The sequence below is a fragment of the Oncorhynchus kisutch genome, linkage group LG15 (assembly GCF_002021735.2).
Source record: "Oncorhynchus kisutch isolate 150728-3 linkage group LG15, Okis_V2, whole genome shotgun sequence".
NCBI classification, from domain to species: domain Eukaryota; kingdom Metazoa; phylum Chordata; class Actinopteri; order Salmoniformes; family Salmonidae; genus Oncorhynchus; species Oncorhynchus kisutch.
Genome location: NC_034188.2, coordinates 70,182,346 through 70,200,371, shown reverse-complemented (window position 1 = coordinate 70,200,371; position 18,026 = coordinate 70,182,346). Strand labels below are relative to the sequence as shown.

General features: G+C 41.5%; 2 protein-coding genes across 5 annotated transcripts in view; one reads left to right on the top strand and one right to left on the bottom strand.

Annotated features, from left to right (window-relative positions):
• LOC109905805 (galactosylgalactosylxylosylprotein 3-beta-glucuronosyltransferase 1-like) overlaps positions 1–9,102 on the top strand; it is a 93,078-nt gene extending 83,976 nt beyond the window's left edge. For both annotated transcript variants that reach the window (XM_020503422.2, XM_031791019.1), the window contains 3 exons: positions 4,121–4,417; positions 5,584–5,690; positions 5,956–9,102. In XM_020503422.2, coding sequence (XP_020359011.2) covers positions 4,121–4,417; positions 5,584–5,670 — 384 coding nt within the window. In that variant the 3' untranslated portion in view covers positions 5,671–5,690; positions 5,956–9,102. The remainder of the gene's footprint in view (positions 1–4,120; positions 4,418–5,583; positions 5,691–5,955) is intronic.
• The window catches only part of LOC109905804 (beta-galactosidase-1-like protein 2), a 26,922-nt gene continuing 15,990 nt past the window's right edge, over positions 7,095–18,026 (bottom strand). For 2 of the 3 annotated variants that reach the window (XM_020503419.2, XM_020503418.2), the window contains exons 12-19: positions 17,101–17,207; positions 12,060–12,206; positions 11,868–11,939; positions 11,163–11,241; positions 10,904–10,991; positions 10,360–10,474; positions 10,025–10,141; positions 7,095–9,731 (exon numbers count right to left, since the gene is read on the bottom strand). In XM_020503419.2, coding sequence (XP_020359008.1) covers positions 9,645–9,731; positions 10,025–10,141; positions 10,360–10,474; positions 10,904–10,991; positions 11,163–11,241; positions 11,868–11,939; positions 12,060–12,206; positions 17,101–17,207 — 812 coding nt within the window. In that variant the 3' untranslated portion in view covers positions 7,095–9,644. The remainder of the gene's footprint in view (positions 9,732–10,024; positions 10,142–10,359; positions 10,475–10,903; positions 10,992–11,162; positions 11,242–11,867; positions 11,940–12,059; positions 12,207–17,100; positions 17,208–18,026) is intronic. The other variant, XM_020503420.2, reaches the window with a different exon arrangement.

Genomic DNA, 18,026 nt, shown 5'->3' with positions numbered 1-18,026 from the left:
AGCCATTTCACTTCGGTCACACCAGCCTCATCTCGGGAGTTGATAGGTTTGAAGTCATAAACAGCGCAATGCTTGACGCACAACGAAGAGCTGCTGGCAAAATGCACGAAAGTGCTGTTTGAATTCATGTTTACGCGCCTGCTTCTGCCTACCACCGCTCAGTCAGATACTTAGATACTTGTATGCTCAGTCAGATGATATGCAACACAGGACACGCTAGATAATATCTAGTAATATCATCAACCATGTGTAGTTAACTAGTGATTATGATTGATTGTTTTTTATAAGATAAGTTTAATGCTAGCTAGCAACTTACCTTGGCTTACTGCATTTGCGTAACAGGCAGTCTCCTTGTGGAGTGCAACGAACGAAAGGCAGGTCGTTATTGCGTTGGACTAGTTAACTGTAAGGTTGCAAGATTGGATCTCCCGAGCTGACAAGGTGAAAATCTGTCTTTCTGCCCCTGAACGAGGCACTTAACCCACCGTTCCTAGGCCGTCATTGAAAATAAGAATGTGTTCTTAACTGACATGCCTAGTTAAAAAAAAGATTAAATAAAGGTGTAAAAAAAATTATAAATAAAAAAAATCGGCAAATTGGTGTCCAAAAATACCGATTTCCAATTGTTATGAAAACTTGAAATCGGCCCTAATTAATCGGCCATTCCGATTAATCGGTCGACCTCTAGTAGAGACTCAGCTGTGAATTGTTAAAAGTAAAATACGCTATAGATACACAAAAGTATGTGGACACCCCTTCAAATTAGTGGATTAGGCTATTTCATCCACACCCGTTGCTGACAGGTGAGCACACCGTCATGCAATCTCCATAGACAAACATTGGGAGTGGAATGCCCTTACTGAAGAGCTCAGTGGCATTCAACGTGGCACCGTCATGGGATGCCACCTTTCCATCAAGTCAGCTCTTCAAATTTCTACCCTGCTAGAGCTGCCCGATCAACTGTAATTGCTGTTATTGTGAAGTCTAGCAACAACAACTGCTCAGCCACGTAGTGGTAGGCCACACAAGCTCACAGAATGGGACCACCGAGTGCTGAAACATGTAGAGCGTAAAAATCGTCTGTCCTCGGTTGCAACACTCACTATCAAGTTCCAAACTGCCTCTGGAAGCAACATCAGCACAAGAACTGTTCGTCTGGAGCTTCATGAAATTAGTTTCCATGGCCGAGCAGCCGCGCACAAGCCTAAGATTACCATGTGGAATGCCAAGTACACCGGCTGGAGTGGTGTAAAGCTCGCCGCCATTGGACTCTGGAGCAGTGGAAACGCGTTCTCTGGAGTGATGAATCATGATCCACCATCTGGCAGTCCGACAGACAAATCTGGGTTTAGTGGGTGCCAGGAGAACGCTACCTCCCCCAATGCATAGTGCCAACGGTAAAGTTTAAAGAGGAGGAATAATGGTCTGGGGCTGTTTTTCACAGAGCCCTGACCTCAACCCCATCGAACACCTTTGGGATGAATTGGAACGCAGACTGCGAGCCAGGTCTAATCACCCAACATCAGTGCCCAACCTCACTAATGCTCTTGTGGCTGAATGGAAGCCCCACAGCAATGTTCCACCATCTATTGGAAAGCCTTCCCAGAAGAGTGGAGGCTGTAATATCAGTAAAAGGGGGACCAACTCCATAATAATGCCCATGATTTTGGAATGAGATGTTCGATGAGCAGGTGTCCACATACTTTTGGTCATGTAGTGTAGCTCATGAAATATGCATCTGCCATAGTTAAACTTCATCACTGTAAAGGGGTGGATTAATTACTAAGCTTTCATAAAAAAATGCTTTTGTTGCCTTTCCAAAGCCACAAGGAGTATTTACAGGCAGTGTCTGCTTCTTTATTTTTATCATATCTATCCTTCTCTATTCTCCTTCAGTATCCACATTCAACATTGTGAACCAGATCACTTAGAATACAATATCACCTAAATGTAATACTTTTTTAAATGATAAAATAAGTATTGGATATAAAAGGTATATATAATGATATTGCTTCTGGTTTAGGAATCATGTGGTGTACTGATGAAAATGGGCCACAGTTTAGGAGTTGAACTAACCATTTTCTACTGTGTTCTCTATGGACTAAAGCCTATTCCATCTATTAAAGACAGATAATCACCCGATAGCAGTATCAGCCTGTTCTGATGACAACTAACTTTAGAGCCTCTGTGAACCAGTACAGATCCCCATCTCCTCCGCTTCAGATGGATTAATACACCTGGAGAGTTTGGGATTAGTTCCCTTTGTTGTGCTCCGACTTCAAGAACATAGGCAGGCTGTCTCTGTGGGCCTCCCCAAGTAAAGGAAACATAGCTTACACACACACAGAGAGAGAGAGAGAGAGAGAGAGAGAGAGTTAAGAACACTTAGCATAAACACTTCAAGTCCACGAAAATTGGGCATCACTTTATGGCATTTTCACTTGCTCAGCTCTAAACAGAGGAGAGACGGGGTACTGTTTTAGCAATGATTCCCGTCAGTGGCAGCATTGGAAACATTCATTTTCACATTGTAGCATGGAGGGAGAGGGGCAACCCCCTTGACGATGCTTGAGCCAGTTTCATTCCAGAACCTACCCATTGAGGAAAACAGCTATTTCACTCGTAGGAAAGATGCATGATCTAAACTTGTGATAAAGGTCAGTTTTCTTATGTACAAAAATCACATGACCCTTGGGAGAGGGTGATGTCATCACTAACACCCTATCATACTGTTAAGAGAATTTTTATCAATAATGACTAATTGTGTATACATTTCAATCAGGACTGACTAATCAGAATACTATTATATTACTGTATATGTATGAATTTTCGTTATAATCCTAGTACTGAATATAATGTGTGTAAATATAATCAAGAATTAGAACAATGACTGTCTGTTCCTTGGTAGAAATGAATGAACTTATAGCCAGACTGGCTAGAAGGCTTATCTACACAGGCTGGCCTTGGCTCGGTCATAAATTATCTAAATTAGGATAGACGATGTGGGAAGGCTTGAGAACTATACAGCCTTTGTACCAGTGTCAAGAAGAGACAGAACAGTTAGAAAACGCTGACGTCATTTTCAGTTTATAACCTGTGGTAAAATGTATCATGGGCAGTACTCTCGAGAATAAACGCAGCTGGTTGATTTTAAAGACTGATCTCTGTCAATTTCATACAAATAAGAGTCTTACAAATTGTTATGAATTGACAGAGTGTTTCATTTGAATTGGGTATTAAAACATAGAGGAATGTAATTCCTGTAATACATACAAAGTGTTATTTGGGTGACTAGCCTGGCAAAGTCCTGGTCTCGGTGGCCCAGATGTGTTTCCAAACTGCACTCATAAACCCGGGCCTCCTCCATCCTGTTCTCACGCACACATCTCCTCTCTGATCCCCTGGGCTGGTGGGTTATCATCAGATACGGCTAGAATACTGGGACACACACAGAGCGAGCCCCGTTTCCAGAGTGTTGTCCCACCCAGCACACACACACACATCCCCTCTCCCTGCTAAACACCTCATTTAAAAAGCACTTCTACAACACCAGCACCTTTATTATTGCTACTGCATTGAGTGTGGATAAATTACTCAACAGTTCAGCCCTCCTCATTAGAACACTTCCTTTCATGATTTGGGCGGCTCTCTTTCGCTGCTAGGGGTGCAGAAATACAGTCGACAAAGAGCAGGCGGCCAGGAGATCGTTTGATACTGGAAGATTAAAGGACAAACCTGAGCCTCTGAGGAATGGAAGAGGCTCGGCACCTTTCAAGCATCTCCTCAACCAACCTGCTCTTCTTCTCCCAATCCACTCTCTATAATGGCCCTGGTCCTCAAACCCACTTAGCTCTGTCCACGTTTACTCTTCTTAGGCTGGGTCCATCACAGTGGCCCTGCAAGGCTTCTGTGATACATGTAACATACACACCATAGCTTTCAGATTATCTGGCTCGATTTGTATCAATGTTTGGAATTAAAACTATTGTCTCCTGTAATGAATGTATATTGCCTTGTTGGCACATCTCATATAGACACTGATACACTGATCCTGTTCATTAAAAATACAAACAGTGTAAAGATGCTTAACTCTCTCTGTCCTCTCTTCTTCTCTATCCAGATGAGGTCAACAAGGAAGGTGTCTGTATGGCCTGTGGCCTTTGTTGGTGGTCTGCGCTACGAGTCTCCCAAGGTCAACGCAGCAGGCAAGGTGTACGGCTGGAAGACTGTATTTGACCCTCACCGGCCCTTTGCCATCGACATGGCGGGCTTCGCTATCAACCTGCGGCTCATCCTCTTCAAGCCCCAGGCCTACTTCAAGCTGCGAGGAGTGAAGGGAGGCTACCAGGAGAGCAGCCTTCTCCGGGAGCTGGTCACACTCAACGACCTGGAGCCCAAAGCATCTAATTGCACTAAGGTAGATAGAGCAAAATAAATGCTTTATTTTTGCATGTTATACTCTGTCATTTTACACCAGAATATAATAATATTACTTGTTGGTATTTTATATAATGTCAGGCAAATGTGAAATCCATACTCTGATGATCCTCTGGTGAATCCAACCTTAGTGCAGAGGCAGTGGCAAGTTCACTCTCTCCAAAACAACTTCATATATAACCAGGTGCTAAAAATGTCAGTGGATCCATTAGGTAACTGGCAGGCTCCCCTCACATAGTGGGTGTGATTGTAAACGGCTTCAGGCCACTGTGTGGTGTTTCATGCCCATTTCATCTCCGGCCTCGCTGTTCCCTGCCTGGCCCTGGCCCGAGCCCCAGCTGCTAAGCCTCTCCCTGGGCAGAGAGGAGTCACCCAGGGGCCTTAGCCCACCACCACTCACACTCACATAATGGGATATTCAGCCTGATTATATTCAGGACTCCTGGAGGGGAGTAGATGAAAAGGGGGGGGGGCATCCTAGCATGCATTCAGCCCAGATGAGCACAGGGCGAGGGATGAGTCGTGCTCCGGCAACTCTCCTCCTTATAATCTACCTCTTCAGACGCAAGTGTGACTATTAACCTCATCTACACCTGGGTAAAGTGGGAGTTGGCTCCTGGTGGAGGCAGCTCAAACACACCCCATGCATAATTCATTACTGAGGTGGAGGAGATGAAAGGTAGGGCTGCTCAGAGACTGAGGGGAAGAAAATGAGCTCTATACGTCGATTCATTTCCACCATCACTCTCCTGGATGTGAGTCCGGTCTCCAGAGCCAAATCATCCCACTCCAAAGGCTTGATTGGGGCTATAGTTACGTGATGCACCCAAAATAACCGAGTTGCATCACTTACAAAGAGCAAAAAAGAAGAGCAAGTTTCTATTTTTCCACTACAGGAGCACTCTCTATTCACTATCATAAAATGTTGAGCAAGGTCGAGCTGACACACAGGAGTACATTCTTATAGATAGGTTTCCTATTGTACCTTCTGTACTGCTCTTGTTGCTATATCTAGGAGTACATGCTCAGAAGAACATCACCACCGCCCATGCAGAGAGGAAAGGAGAGAGGAGGAGTGGATGGGTGTGTGTTCGATCCTGAGAGTGCTGCCTGATGCTGATTCTTCTCTCTGATACTTCTCTACAGATTCTCGTTTGGCACACTAGGACAGAAAAACCTGTCCTTGTAAATGAGGGAAAGAAAGGATTTACAGACCTCAATGTGGAGATTTGACGTTGTCTCCTCGGGCGATGGTAAAGAGATAAATTATTCAATTATTCACATCTCAGACTTATTTTACTAATTTATATACAAATATTTGTATGACCTTTGGTGAACAGGGAAATGGTATACCAATGATAAGCACATTTCGAGATATTGTTTAAATTATCCATTGCTTTTACAGACACCCACATTTTTGGGCTAAAAGAGTTATTACAACTATATTGATCTGTACTGCAAATTGACTTCATTATGAATGTGTGTAATTTCTCAGTGAGTCCCTGCTCTCTGTTCCAGGTGGTTGTCTAATATGGACCCTGAGAAGAAAAAGAGGCCATCTCCCAGTGCAAACAGTGTTCATGTCTTAATCATCTCAGAAAAGACTGCCTCGGGGGCCAAATCCTAATCCCCTTGACTGAAACTAAACACTTTTAATATTGGGATTACAAATGCATCATATTAAAGCACAGATTAGTACAAGATGGCAATATTTATCAGGTTAAATGTTGCCAGCAGCACCAACATGAAGCAGACGGTGAGAGCTGAGCGATTAAGGATCAACGGGAGATCGATGCTCTCTGAACCTGCATGACACCATACTGCGTCTGTAGTGTCCTAACACGAGACAGCACAACACAAACATTGCAGGGAGAGAGGGAGTTAGGCAGCCAATGAGATGAAGCGTTTACTGGCCTGAACAGGCTAATGAGATATCCATTGTCTTTCCCTCTATAGACATGGATCTTCAGGGCAGGGGATGAGATCCTGAGATCTTAGTAGGGTCTGTAAGAGACCTTTAATAGACATGTACTGCAATGGCCTCCACGTCTTCAGACAGAACAATCATGGAGAATCCGAACAAGTCATCTCTCAGAAGATCAATTCTACTTTCAGCAAACACTAAAAGTTCAAAAAGGGAAGGAATGTCCTTTTTGTATAACTAAAACTATGTCTGCTTTTATTTAATTTGCTAGTTTTTTGTGTTTACATGCATTTTCTTGCTAGTTCAAAACTACTGACTGACTCTTGCCTCCATTTTGAAAGCTAAAGCTGGGGAACCATCCATTTTCAGTGTCATTCTCAGACATGTAATTCAGTGTGTACTGAAGCTATTCACTTGAAATAACTGACATCAAGATGGGCTCCTAACTCTTGGGAGGCACACAATATTACAGGTCAAATTCCTAAAAACTTAACTTAGCACTTAAAAGCACTAGTGACTGTGTTCCTAAGTGGAAACACGTGTACATACTAATTTAACACAGGAACAATTAGAGGACTCATAGTAAGGTCCTCTCAGATAAAATGTAACAACTGAATTTATATAGATGAAAAATAAAAACAAAGAATTGACTTAGGCATTGCCAAGAACACCTCAATGTATGACAACTGGCATAGCACATGTTCACTCCTGTTTTTCAATCACATGCCATGAACAGTATAACAGCACATCACCACGTTAGGTTTAACCCAACTTTGTGCATATGTTACAGTATTATCATTACCCAATGATGAGCAGTTTGGCAGATGGCCATATAGTATGCTGGTTTATATAACCACAGTAGCTAACTAGTAGAGTAGGACAACAGAAAGCAATTGAAGTTATCTAAGCTAAAGGCACTAACATTCGAGATATACAGTCAAATGTGCAAAAGCACCTACGTTCACAGTGTGTATTGCCTACATATGTTAGATATTTGCGCTCGTATCACAGCGAATAATCTATAAGCCCACTGCAGTGTAGAAATGTTACTGTATACTTAACCTCAGTTTCATCAGCGGTAGACAGACAATCGTGCTAAAATGTTTCCAAGAAACAACCATGGGTCTATGAACTGTAAGCGAGTAAGAAGACAAATCAAATATACCATGAAAACTAGAAGAAGATCCTCTGCTTTGGACAACTACTAGTAAGATACCCCATGCTAGAACCCCAGTCTGCAACACCATCCTATGCATGCATGCTCAGTCCTAGTTTCTTGCCCTGACAAAACTGTACCATGTACGGGTTGAAGTTAGTTTTGCGACACGCTTTGTGACAATTCTTGGATATAACAGGCAAAACGTAATGACAAGCACAAGTGAATTGGTGTCATGCTCAGCTATACCTTTGCAGTATTAAGGTTTCATGCCCGCTTCAATTTCTTAATGTATCCTTCAGTAATACCTCAAATGTAGGTGAAGACACTAATGGCAAACTATGAAAAAGGGAGATTAATGACCAGGATAGTTATGGCCTATTCAATTATCCAAAGCAGTATTAGATCAGATACGGTTTTCCCATCAGGTACTGTTCCCCCATCGGATACGGCTCCCCCCAAAATATGCTCTCTCATCAGGTACTGGTATTCAAATGGATACACCAGCATGTCATTTCTGATCATTTCTATTAAATAGTATTATTTAATTGAGGAATTCAAACCAAATGTTTTGCGATCAAACAACATCTGTTAATGTTCATGTTGACCTCATCTTTAGGTTTTGGATTGCACAGCAGTACCATTAACTTCATTAGGCAAGAATCGATGTCTTCTGATCTGTTTCCATTCTCCAAAATGTAAAGTAAAGTCTGTATATTTATGCGAAAATCAATAGAAATTTATTTATTTATGTATTTATTTGAAGTATGAATGTCCTCTTGTCAAATTGAATTATAATTGAACATTTCTTGGTCCATGTTTGCCCCCACCCCCTTCTTTTCTCATCTGTGCCTCTCAGCCACTGAGGTTCAGAAACCACACAGACAAGCTCTTCTGAGGTCACATTTAGGTTTGCGGGCAACACCAACAAACTGAGACACAACATTTCATTGTTTTCCATCAATTCTGTAATGCTCTGACTTCAATCGCTATCAATAGCCTTCATTTTTAATGACCTTTCTTAGAATTGATTGTGTTCATTCATGTGAATTTAGGAAAAATGTTAGGGCCTGTCTGCAGAGATGAACCCAGACAACACTAAGAGTTATACATAATGGAAGTGCAATTTCATCTCTTGGACATTTAATGGAGCTTGCTCCTACACTGTTGTAATCACTTATAGAATCATAAGTTAAGTGTAGTACTCTGACGGTACAAAACTCAAACTTCTCCTTACATCCCTGGCTTTCTCACACTCTCACAGTTGGATCAACGAGCGATACTGTTCTGACAGTCAGAAACGGCTTTAATGTAATGGAACAGCCTCATCCGGTGTTTAGCTTCGTAGTGGTACATACATAATGTAACAAAGGTGATGGCTCATACTGTACTAGGCTCTAAATGCTTTCTTAGGGCAAATCACACTCCCCCTTCCTTTACCTACTTTGATCCACAGTCATCTTCCAGCCTTGTGTGAATCACTTCTTCTGCATGTAACTCTAAAGGTTGTTCATCTCTCCTCATGACTCCTTCTCAGAGATACCATATGACATTTATCAAGACAAATAAACAACTGAAAAGTGAAGTACTTGGCGAATGTCTTTGTATTTGAGAGTCTCCACTGCACTGATCGTTCAGTTTAATTCACCATCACATGTCACTGATTCATCTCAAAAGCACAATCTATGTATTTGCTGTCCAATTAAATAAAATACAATGACATAGTGAAAGTACGTGTCCTTGAATCCAGACAAACACCTATACATTAAAATACCTGAAATCTCCAAATTAGTATCCTCTGACAAAATTCTCACAATAGACATACAGTATGAAAAGGTAATACACAAACAACAAGTACAATCCAGATATTGCAGTACATTGCAATCCAGATATTGCCATGGCCCATCGAATATAATGAAGGCACAGTTACGTTTGCAAGATCTAGTAGGATGCTTAATTAGTCTGGATCATTCAGAGGCTGGGGCTTCCCAACAGGAAATAAATGCCATGTGCAGTGGTGTGCATCGATTCTGAGTAGCTATCCAGCTTGGTCCCTGATGGCAGGCAGAGTGTGGAAATGTGAGAGGATGGAACTCCTAACCATACCTCCATTCTACCAGGCCATCCTCACTGTACGTCAACAGTCATTCCAAGGTCAGGCTCGCTGGCAAATTGGATTTTACCATCAGTTTCCTGCTCCTCAAAGACAACAACCTGAGATCAACAAAAACAAAAGGCTCTGAAACACAGCAGAGGTCAACACAGCAGAGGTCAACACAGCAGTAGGGTGACGAGGTGTGGAGACAGAGGAAAGAGGAAAGGGAAGTCGTCTGAGGACTATTCCTGCAAAGCACTGACAAGTTCAATATCATCAAACCCACTGGGTGGCCCAGCTGTTATAGCTGTATATCAGAATTGTTGACCTGTGATGTTCCTAACAGAGGCATCTGAGTGAACTCCTGTGGAGGGTGAAGGAGATTTTTCAGTAACAGTTATGGCATCAGTACCTGATTGTTTCCTCGGTTAAGCCAGGGGGCGGGGAGGTAGAGGGTTTGCTGGGGCCCCATGGACCAGTGGCGTCCAAGATTCTGCCCATTGATAAAGACCACTCCTTTACTCCAACCCTGAGAATTAAAAAACACTGTAATCAGTGACTTGAAAATCAGAGTTTAGAGTTTCTCTGGGATCTTCTTTCACCACTTTGTTGATCTGATGAGTGTGGCCTAATACACTAGCTATGAATAAACCTGAGATAGGGCTACTACCCTATGCATCAATAAACAGTATGGACAGGTGATGCTGTCTTCCATAACCATAGAGCCTTTTGGGCTGCTTTACTCACAGGCAGTCTGATGAAGGTGTCTCTGGGATGGCCACCCACATATAGCTTGCCGTGGAAAAACCCTGGGAAGGAAGGCTTCTGGAAAACAGAGTTCCACTGGCCTGATGCACTCAGTCTGAAACATGGGACGAGATCACCCTACTATAACACAGGAAATTACTGACTAATACAATTTCTCGTCATATTTATTCATGTAACAAAATCATTTGTGAGAGTGTACAATGGCATGGCTTCATTTATGGATATGTAAATGGTTTTATTCCACTTCTGATCTTTTGATGTAGTGTTGTTCTCAGTGGGCAAGCATTTTCAAGATGGCGCTAATTTCCCAGTTGATTATAATGTGGTTTTAACATGGTATTGGGAAACCACATGAAAAAGCTGTTATTTCTGCAATCTGGCATTGTAATTCTACGCTCAGTGAGAACTAAGAAGATAATCAACTCAACAGAATCAGAGCTAGGCACGAGCAATGACAGAGACTCAGAACAGAACAAATAAACATGAAGACGGAAATTGAAAGATGTACATGATCAGTACAAACCTATTTACAAAGCCAGGCTTCATATCTAGACTATGAATGATAAAGTCTCGTAGTGGGGTATTGTTCAACTCAATGTCTCCGACAAGACCTGAAAAATAAGCCAAGGCTGAAATAAGGCAGTCTTTGATTTTCTACATTCAGTGGTTAATTAGCTGCTTTTGAGCACCTATTCTGAAAGGATTTACTAATAGATGTGTCTAGTTATACAACCACAAGGCTATCACTGACCCAGATACAGTAGGTTAAACTATTTTATTACCTTTACGCTGTTCATCTAGGAGTTTACCATAGTTCAGTCTCCCAGAGTTCTCCACGAGTAAACTCAATGTTCTCTCCCCCTTCAATGAAAAGTACATAAAAGATGTGGAAACAATTGGAGGTGTTATATACAGTTTACAATGCAAAGCAGACTAAGTAAAGACAATAGAGGAAACATGTTGCTTTCAGTTGGACTGCAGATAAGTCCAATCTGCTGCTGTGTGATAGAAAAGCAGCATTGACTTGTTTTCCAATAACAGGCAGGTGCAAAGTTAGTGATTGTGATTCCTCTTTGTTAGAACAACATTTGTCTGAAAACTTTCTGTTGGAATAATCCTAGCACCTTAGTGACAAACGCATTTATCAGCATCACCAGAAGCTTTCACCTCTAATATGGTGTTGAATATTAACTAGCCAGTTTTGAAAGCAGCTCAGCAGCACACCTATAGCCTGAATACAACTTTTTTTTAAATATGTGTTATTGTCACATACACCGGATAGCTGCAGCGAAATGTGTTGTTTTACAGTCAGCCATAGTAGTACCACGCCCCTTGAGCAAATTAGGGTTAAGTGCCTTGCTCAATGGCACATCGAGAGATTTTTCACCTTGTCAATTCGGATATCCAAACCAGCGACCTTTTGGTTACTGGCACAACACTCTCTCCACTAGGCTACCTGTTTCCCAAAACACACACTATCACTATACCTTTCCATCAGGCAGAGCACACTCCAGCATCTTATAGTCCAGTACTCCAACAAAGAGTTTGTCCACAAACACCTAGAAGACAAGAGAAGTTTATTAGTACAAATAATCTACTGACATAGGGTACTTGACGTTTGCTAATATCATGAAATAATTATGATATAATGCCATGTAGCTGTGTCTGTCTGTACTTACCAGGGCTCTGTCTCTAACATTGTTCATGGAGTTCAGAAGGCCTCCACTGTGGATTATGGTCTCATACAGAGTGTAGCCGTTGGACTGACCATTGTTATTGTTGACAGGAAGGTTCTCCATGTTGACTGGTTTCTCTGACTTCAAGGGCTACACCAGGACAAAACAAGAACAACATTCTATCTAATCTGACATAATTATATATTATATGATACAGTGACATTAGAAAGTATTCATACCCCTTAATTTATTCCACATTTAGTTGTTTTACAGCCTGTATTCAAAATGGATTAAATAGATTTGTTCTCACCCATCTACACACAATACCTCATAACGACAAAGTGAAAACATGTTTTTTGAAATGTTTGAAAATGTATTGAAAATTAAATACAGAAATATCTAATTTACATACACTACCATTCAAAAGTTTGGTGTCACTTAGAAATGTCCTTGTTTTTGAAAGAAAAACATATTTTTGGCCAATAAAATAACATCAAATTGATCCGAAATAGAGTGTAGACATTGTTAATGTTATAAATAACTATTGTAGCAGGAAACGGCAGATTGTTTATGGAATATCTACATCGTGATACAGAGGCCCATTATCAGCAACCATCACTCCTGTGATCCAATGGCACATTGTGTTAGCTAATCCAAGTTTATCATTTTACAAGGCTAATTGATCATTAGAAAACCCTTTTCCAATTATGTTAGCACAGCTGAAAACTGTTGTTCTGATTATAGAAGCAATAAAACTGGCCTTCTTTAGACTAGTTGAGTATCTGGAGCATCAGCATTTGTGGGTTCGGTTACAGGCTCAAAATATCCAGAAACAAAGCACTTTCTTCTGAAACTCGTCGGTCTATTCTTATTCTGAGAAATGAAGGCTATTCTATGAGAGAAATTGCTAAGAAACTGAAAATCTCATACAACGCTGTGTACTACTCCCTTCACAGAACAGCGCAAACTGGCCCTAACCAGAATAGAAAGAGGACTGAGAGGCCCCGGTGCACAACTGAGCAAGAGGACAAGTACATTAGAGTGTCTAGTTTGAGAAACAGACGCCTGAAAAGTCCTCAACTGGCAGCTTCATTAAATCACACCCGCAAAACACCAGTCTCAACGTCAACAATGAAGAGGCGACTCTGGGATGCTGGCCTTCTAGGCAGAGTTCCTCTGTCCAGTGTCTGTGTTCTTTTTCCCATCTTAATCTTTTATTTTTATTGGCCAGTCTGAGATATGGCTTTTTCTTTGCAACTCTGCCTAGAAGGCCAGCATCCCGTACGAGAGCTTCAGTTTCTTGGCAATATCTCACATGGAATAGCCTTCATTTCTCAGAACAAGAATAGACTGATGTGCTTCAGAAGAAAGTGCTTTGTTTCTGGCCATTTTGAGCCTGTAATCGAACCCACAAATACTGATGCTCCAGATACTCAACTTCTCTAATGAAGGGCCAGTTGTATTGCTTCTTTATCAGCACAACAGTCTTCAGCTGTGCTAACATAATTGCAAAAGGGTTGTATAATGATAAATTAGCCTTTTAAAGTGATAAACTTGGATTAGCTAACACAACGTGCCATTGGAACACAGGAGTGATGGTTGCTGATAATGGGCCTCTGTACACCTAAATAGATATTTAATTAAAAATCAGCCGTTTCCAGCCACAATAGTCATTTACAACATTAACAATGTCTACACTGTATTTCTGATCAATTCTAGGTTATTTTAATGGACAAGAAATTAGCTTTTCTTTCAAAAACAAGGACATTTCTATGTGACCCAAGTCTTTTGAACGGTAGTGTAAATATTCACGCCCCTTTGCTATGACACTCCAAATTGAGCTCAGGTGCATCGAATTTCCTTTGATCATCCTTGAGATCTCACTACAACTTGATTGGTGTCCATCTGCGGCCCATTCAATTGTTTGGACATGATTGAGAAAGAAACACACCTGTCTATATAAGGTCCCACAGTTGACAGTGCATGTCATAGCAGGAACTATATCGTAAAAGTCAAAGGAACTGTCTGTAGATCTCCGAGATAGAATTGTTATGAGGCATACAGTATTATGGGGAAGGGTATAAAACAATTTCTAGAGTGTTGAAGAGCACAGTTTACAAGAGCACAGTGGTCTCCATCATTGGGAAATTTAAAAAATATGGAACTACCCAAAAACCAAACTGAGCAACTGGGCAAGAAGGACATTTGGTCAGGGAGTTGACCAAGAACCCAACTACAACTCTGACAGAACTACAGAGTTCCTTGGCTGAAATGGGAGAACTTGCCAGAAGGAAACAGTCTCTACAGCACGTCACCAATATTGGCTTTATGGTAGAGTGGCCAGACGGAAGCTACAAATGAGAAAAAGGCACATGAGGGCACGCCTGAAGTTTGCAAAAAGGTATGTGAAAGACTCAGAGCATAAGGAAAAAGATTCTGTGGTCTGATGAGACAAACATTTTACTCTTTGGCCTGAATGCAAACACTATGTCTGGAGAAAACCAGGCATAGCTCATCACCTGTCTAACACCATCCCTACTGTGAAGCATGGTGGTGGCAGCATCATTCTATGGGGATGTTTTTCAGCAGCAGTTACTGGGAGACTGGTAAGGATAGAGGGAACAATGAATGGAGCCAAACACAGGCACATCCTTGATGAGAACCTGCTTCAGACAGTAAACAACCTTAGACTGGGGGGCGAAGATTTACATTGCAACAGGACAATGACCCCAAGCACATAGCCAAAGCAATGCTGGAATGGCTTCAGAACAAGAATGTGAAAGTCCTTGAGTGGCCCAGCCAAAGCCCAGACTTGAATCTGTGGAAAGACTTGTAGATTGTTATTCATCGCGCTCTCCATCTAACTTAACAGAGATTGAAAAAATCTGGAAGGAAGAATGGGAGAAAATCCCCAAATCCAGATGTGCAAAGCTGATAAAGACATACGTAAGACAACTCAAGCTGTTAACACCGCCAAGGGGCTTCCACAAAGTATTGACTCAGGGGTGTGAATACTTATGAAAATGTGATATTTCTTATAGAATTGTCATTAAATGTGCAAAAATGTATTAAAAAATAAGTGTGTAGATGGGTGAGGGGAAAAAATCTATTTAATCCATGTGAATTCAGGCTAACACAACAATAAGTCAAGGGGTATGAATACAGTGGCAGTGTATATACAGTGTTTTCGGAAACTATTCAGACCTCTTGACCTTTCCACATTTTGTTACGTTACAGCCATATTCTAAAATGGATTCAATATGTTTTTTTGTCCTCAACAATCTAAACATAATACCCAATAACGACAAAGCAAACAGGGTTTTTTTTTGTTGACATTTTTGCAAATGTATTACAAATAAAAAACTTAAATATCTTATTTACATAAGTATTCAGACCCTTTGCTATGAGACTCGAAATTGAGCTCAGGTGCATCCTGTTTCCATTGATCATCCTTGAGCTGTTTCTACAACTTGATTGGAGTCCACCTGTGGTAAATTCAATTGATTGGACATGACTTGGAAAGGCACATACCTGTCTATATAAGGTTCTGCAGTTAACAGTGCATGTCAGTGCAAAAACAAAGCCAGGGGGTTGAAGGAATTGTCCGTAGAGCTCGGAGACAGGATTGTGTCGAGGCACAGATCTGGGGAAGGGTACCAAAAAAATTCTGCAGCATTGAAGGTCCCCAAAAACACAGTGGCCGCCATCATTCTTAATGGGATAAGTTTGGAACACCAAGACTCTTCCTAGAGCTGGCCGCCCAGCCAAACCCAGCAATCGGGGGAGAAGGGCCTTGGTCAGGGAGGTGACCAAGACCCGATGGTCACTCTGACAGAGCTCTAGAGTTCCTCTGTGGAGATGGGAAAGCCTTCCAGAAGGAAAACCATCTCTGCAGCACTTCACCAATCAGGCCTTTATGGTAGAGTGGCTAGACGGAAGCCACTGCTCAGTAAAAGGCACATGACAGCCCGCTTGGAGTTTGCCAAAAGGCAGCTAAACACTCTCAGACTAGAGAAACAAGATTCTCTGCTCTGATTTATCCAAGATTGAACTCTTTGGCCTGAACTCCAAGCGTCACGTCTGCAGAAAACCTGGCACCAATCCTTACAGTGAAGCATGGTGGTGGCAACATCATGCTGTGGGGATGTTTTTTAGTGTCAGGAACTGGGAGACTAGTCAGGATTGAGGGAAAGATGAACGTAGCAAAGTACAGAGAGATCCTTGATGAAAACCTGTTCCAGAGGTTCACTCAGACTGTTCACTCAGACTGGGGGAGACCTGAAAATAGCTGTACAGCATTTCTCCCGATCCAACCTGACAGAGCTTGAGAGGATCTGCAGAATTAGAGAAACTCCCCAAATACAGGTGTGCCAAGCTTGCAGAGACATACCCAATAAGACTCAATACTGTAACAGCTACCAAAGGTGCTTCAACAATGTACTGAGTAAAGGGTATGAATACTTATATAAATGTGATATTTCATTTTTTAATAAAACATTTTTTTTTTTAATTGCAAACATTTCAAAAAAACTATTTTTGCTTTGTCAATATGGGGTATTGTGTGTAGATTGATGAGGGGGGGGAAACAATTTTAGAATACGGCTGTAACATTAAAAAAATGTGGAAAAAGTAAAGGGGTCTGAATACTTTCCAAAGCACTGTATAATATAAAGGTCAAGGTCCATTTTTAGAAAGCCAATTACCATAATTATGAAATACATTCTTTCTACAAGTGTCTGGATTTAGACGGTGGGAAAGTAATTGTCGTCTCATAAGGGAGCAAATTACAGCAATGGCTTGTGAATAATTAATGGTTTACGCAAGTACCAGACACGCTGCTACATTTGCCTAGAAAATATACAATGAAGAGAGCATGTAAGGAGGTCTCATACAGTGTACATCTAATTCTAGTGATACTGTATACAATCAATTCTATTGATAGATATACAACCAATTCTTGTGATATTTTATTCAACCAAGTCCTGTGCAGCAGTCCAGGCCAGGTTACAGCAGACAGCGTGCTACTTGGGCCCTAGCTGCTCACCTTCTCAGTAAACTGCAGGCTCTCCCACAGTGACAGATGCTTCTGAATGATGACAGGCTCATACACTCTCCTGGCCTGGAGGGAGGGAACCTCAGGAAGCTTCTCACCTGAGTTACACAGATATAGTCAGATATAGAACATGCGGGGGAGTGGGAGTCTCTTGGTGGATAGAAACGGTACTTTTGAGTTTACCAACACGAACAGAGGGTTTTGTAGGAACATCAATACACTCTAAGGGCTCTATTTTTGTCGCTAGTGTCAAACGCATGTTAGTTTGCAATTTTGTCATGTAGAAATTGGCTTACGAGCATTATCAAGCTCGAACACCATGTTCGGCAATTTACCAGTCTTATATCAGAACATGATCCAAAGTGCTAATTTCAGGCAGGGCTGGTAGGGATATTTAAGACCAACCAAAAGCTGGTTTTAGTGGTAACGCAGTTGGTTACGGCATGAATTTTGGCAGTGGAAACGCAGCCTATCCAGCACACTGCCCATATGCGCATGGACAAAGAGTAGCCTAATGTGCTTGTGGTGCCTGCGTACTTCATATTTAGAAACATAAAAAACAAAACGTTTTCTCCCATTTCGTTTTATTTGGTTAAAATCTAGCATAGCCTCCCCTCCTCTCAATTAAGGCCTTTCCCCCCTTGCCAAATGCAAGTCAAGACTGTCCATAACATTTTTGGCTCCTGAGACCGTTTGGAAATAAATCTTAATCGCCAAAACCTTTATTAAAATATAACGTTTGAGATGAGTAAAACAGGGAGCTGACATTCCCTTTGTATCTATGCATTGTAGGCAGGCCCACATTGTTTTAGCCATGCAGGTCCCATTTTGGACGTGCATAAAACCCCTTGCATAATGTAGGCTACTTTTCATGCCCATCATGAAACGAGAGATGAGAACCTCAGGTGAATACCGGT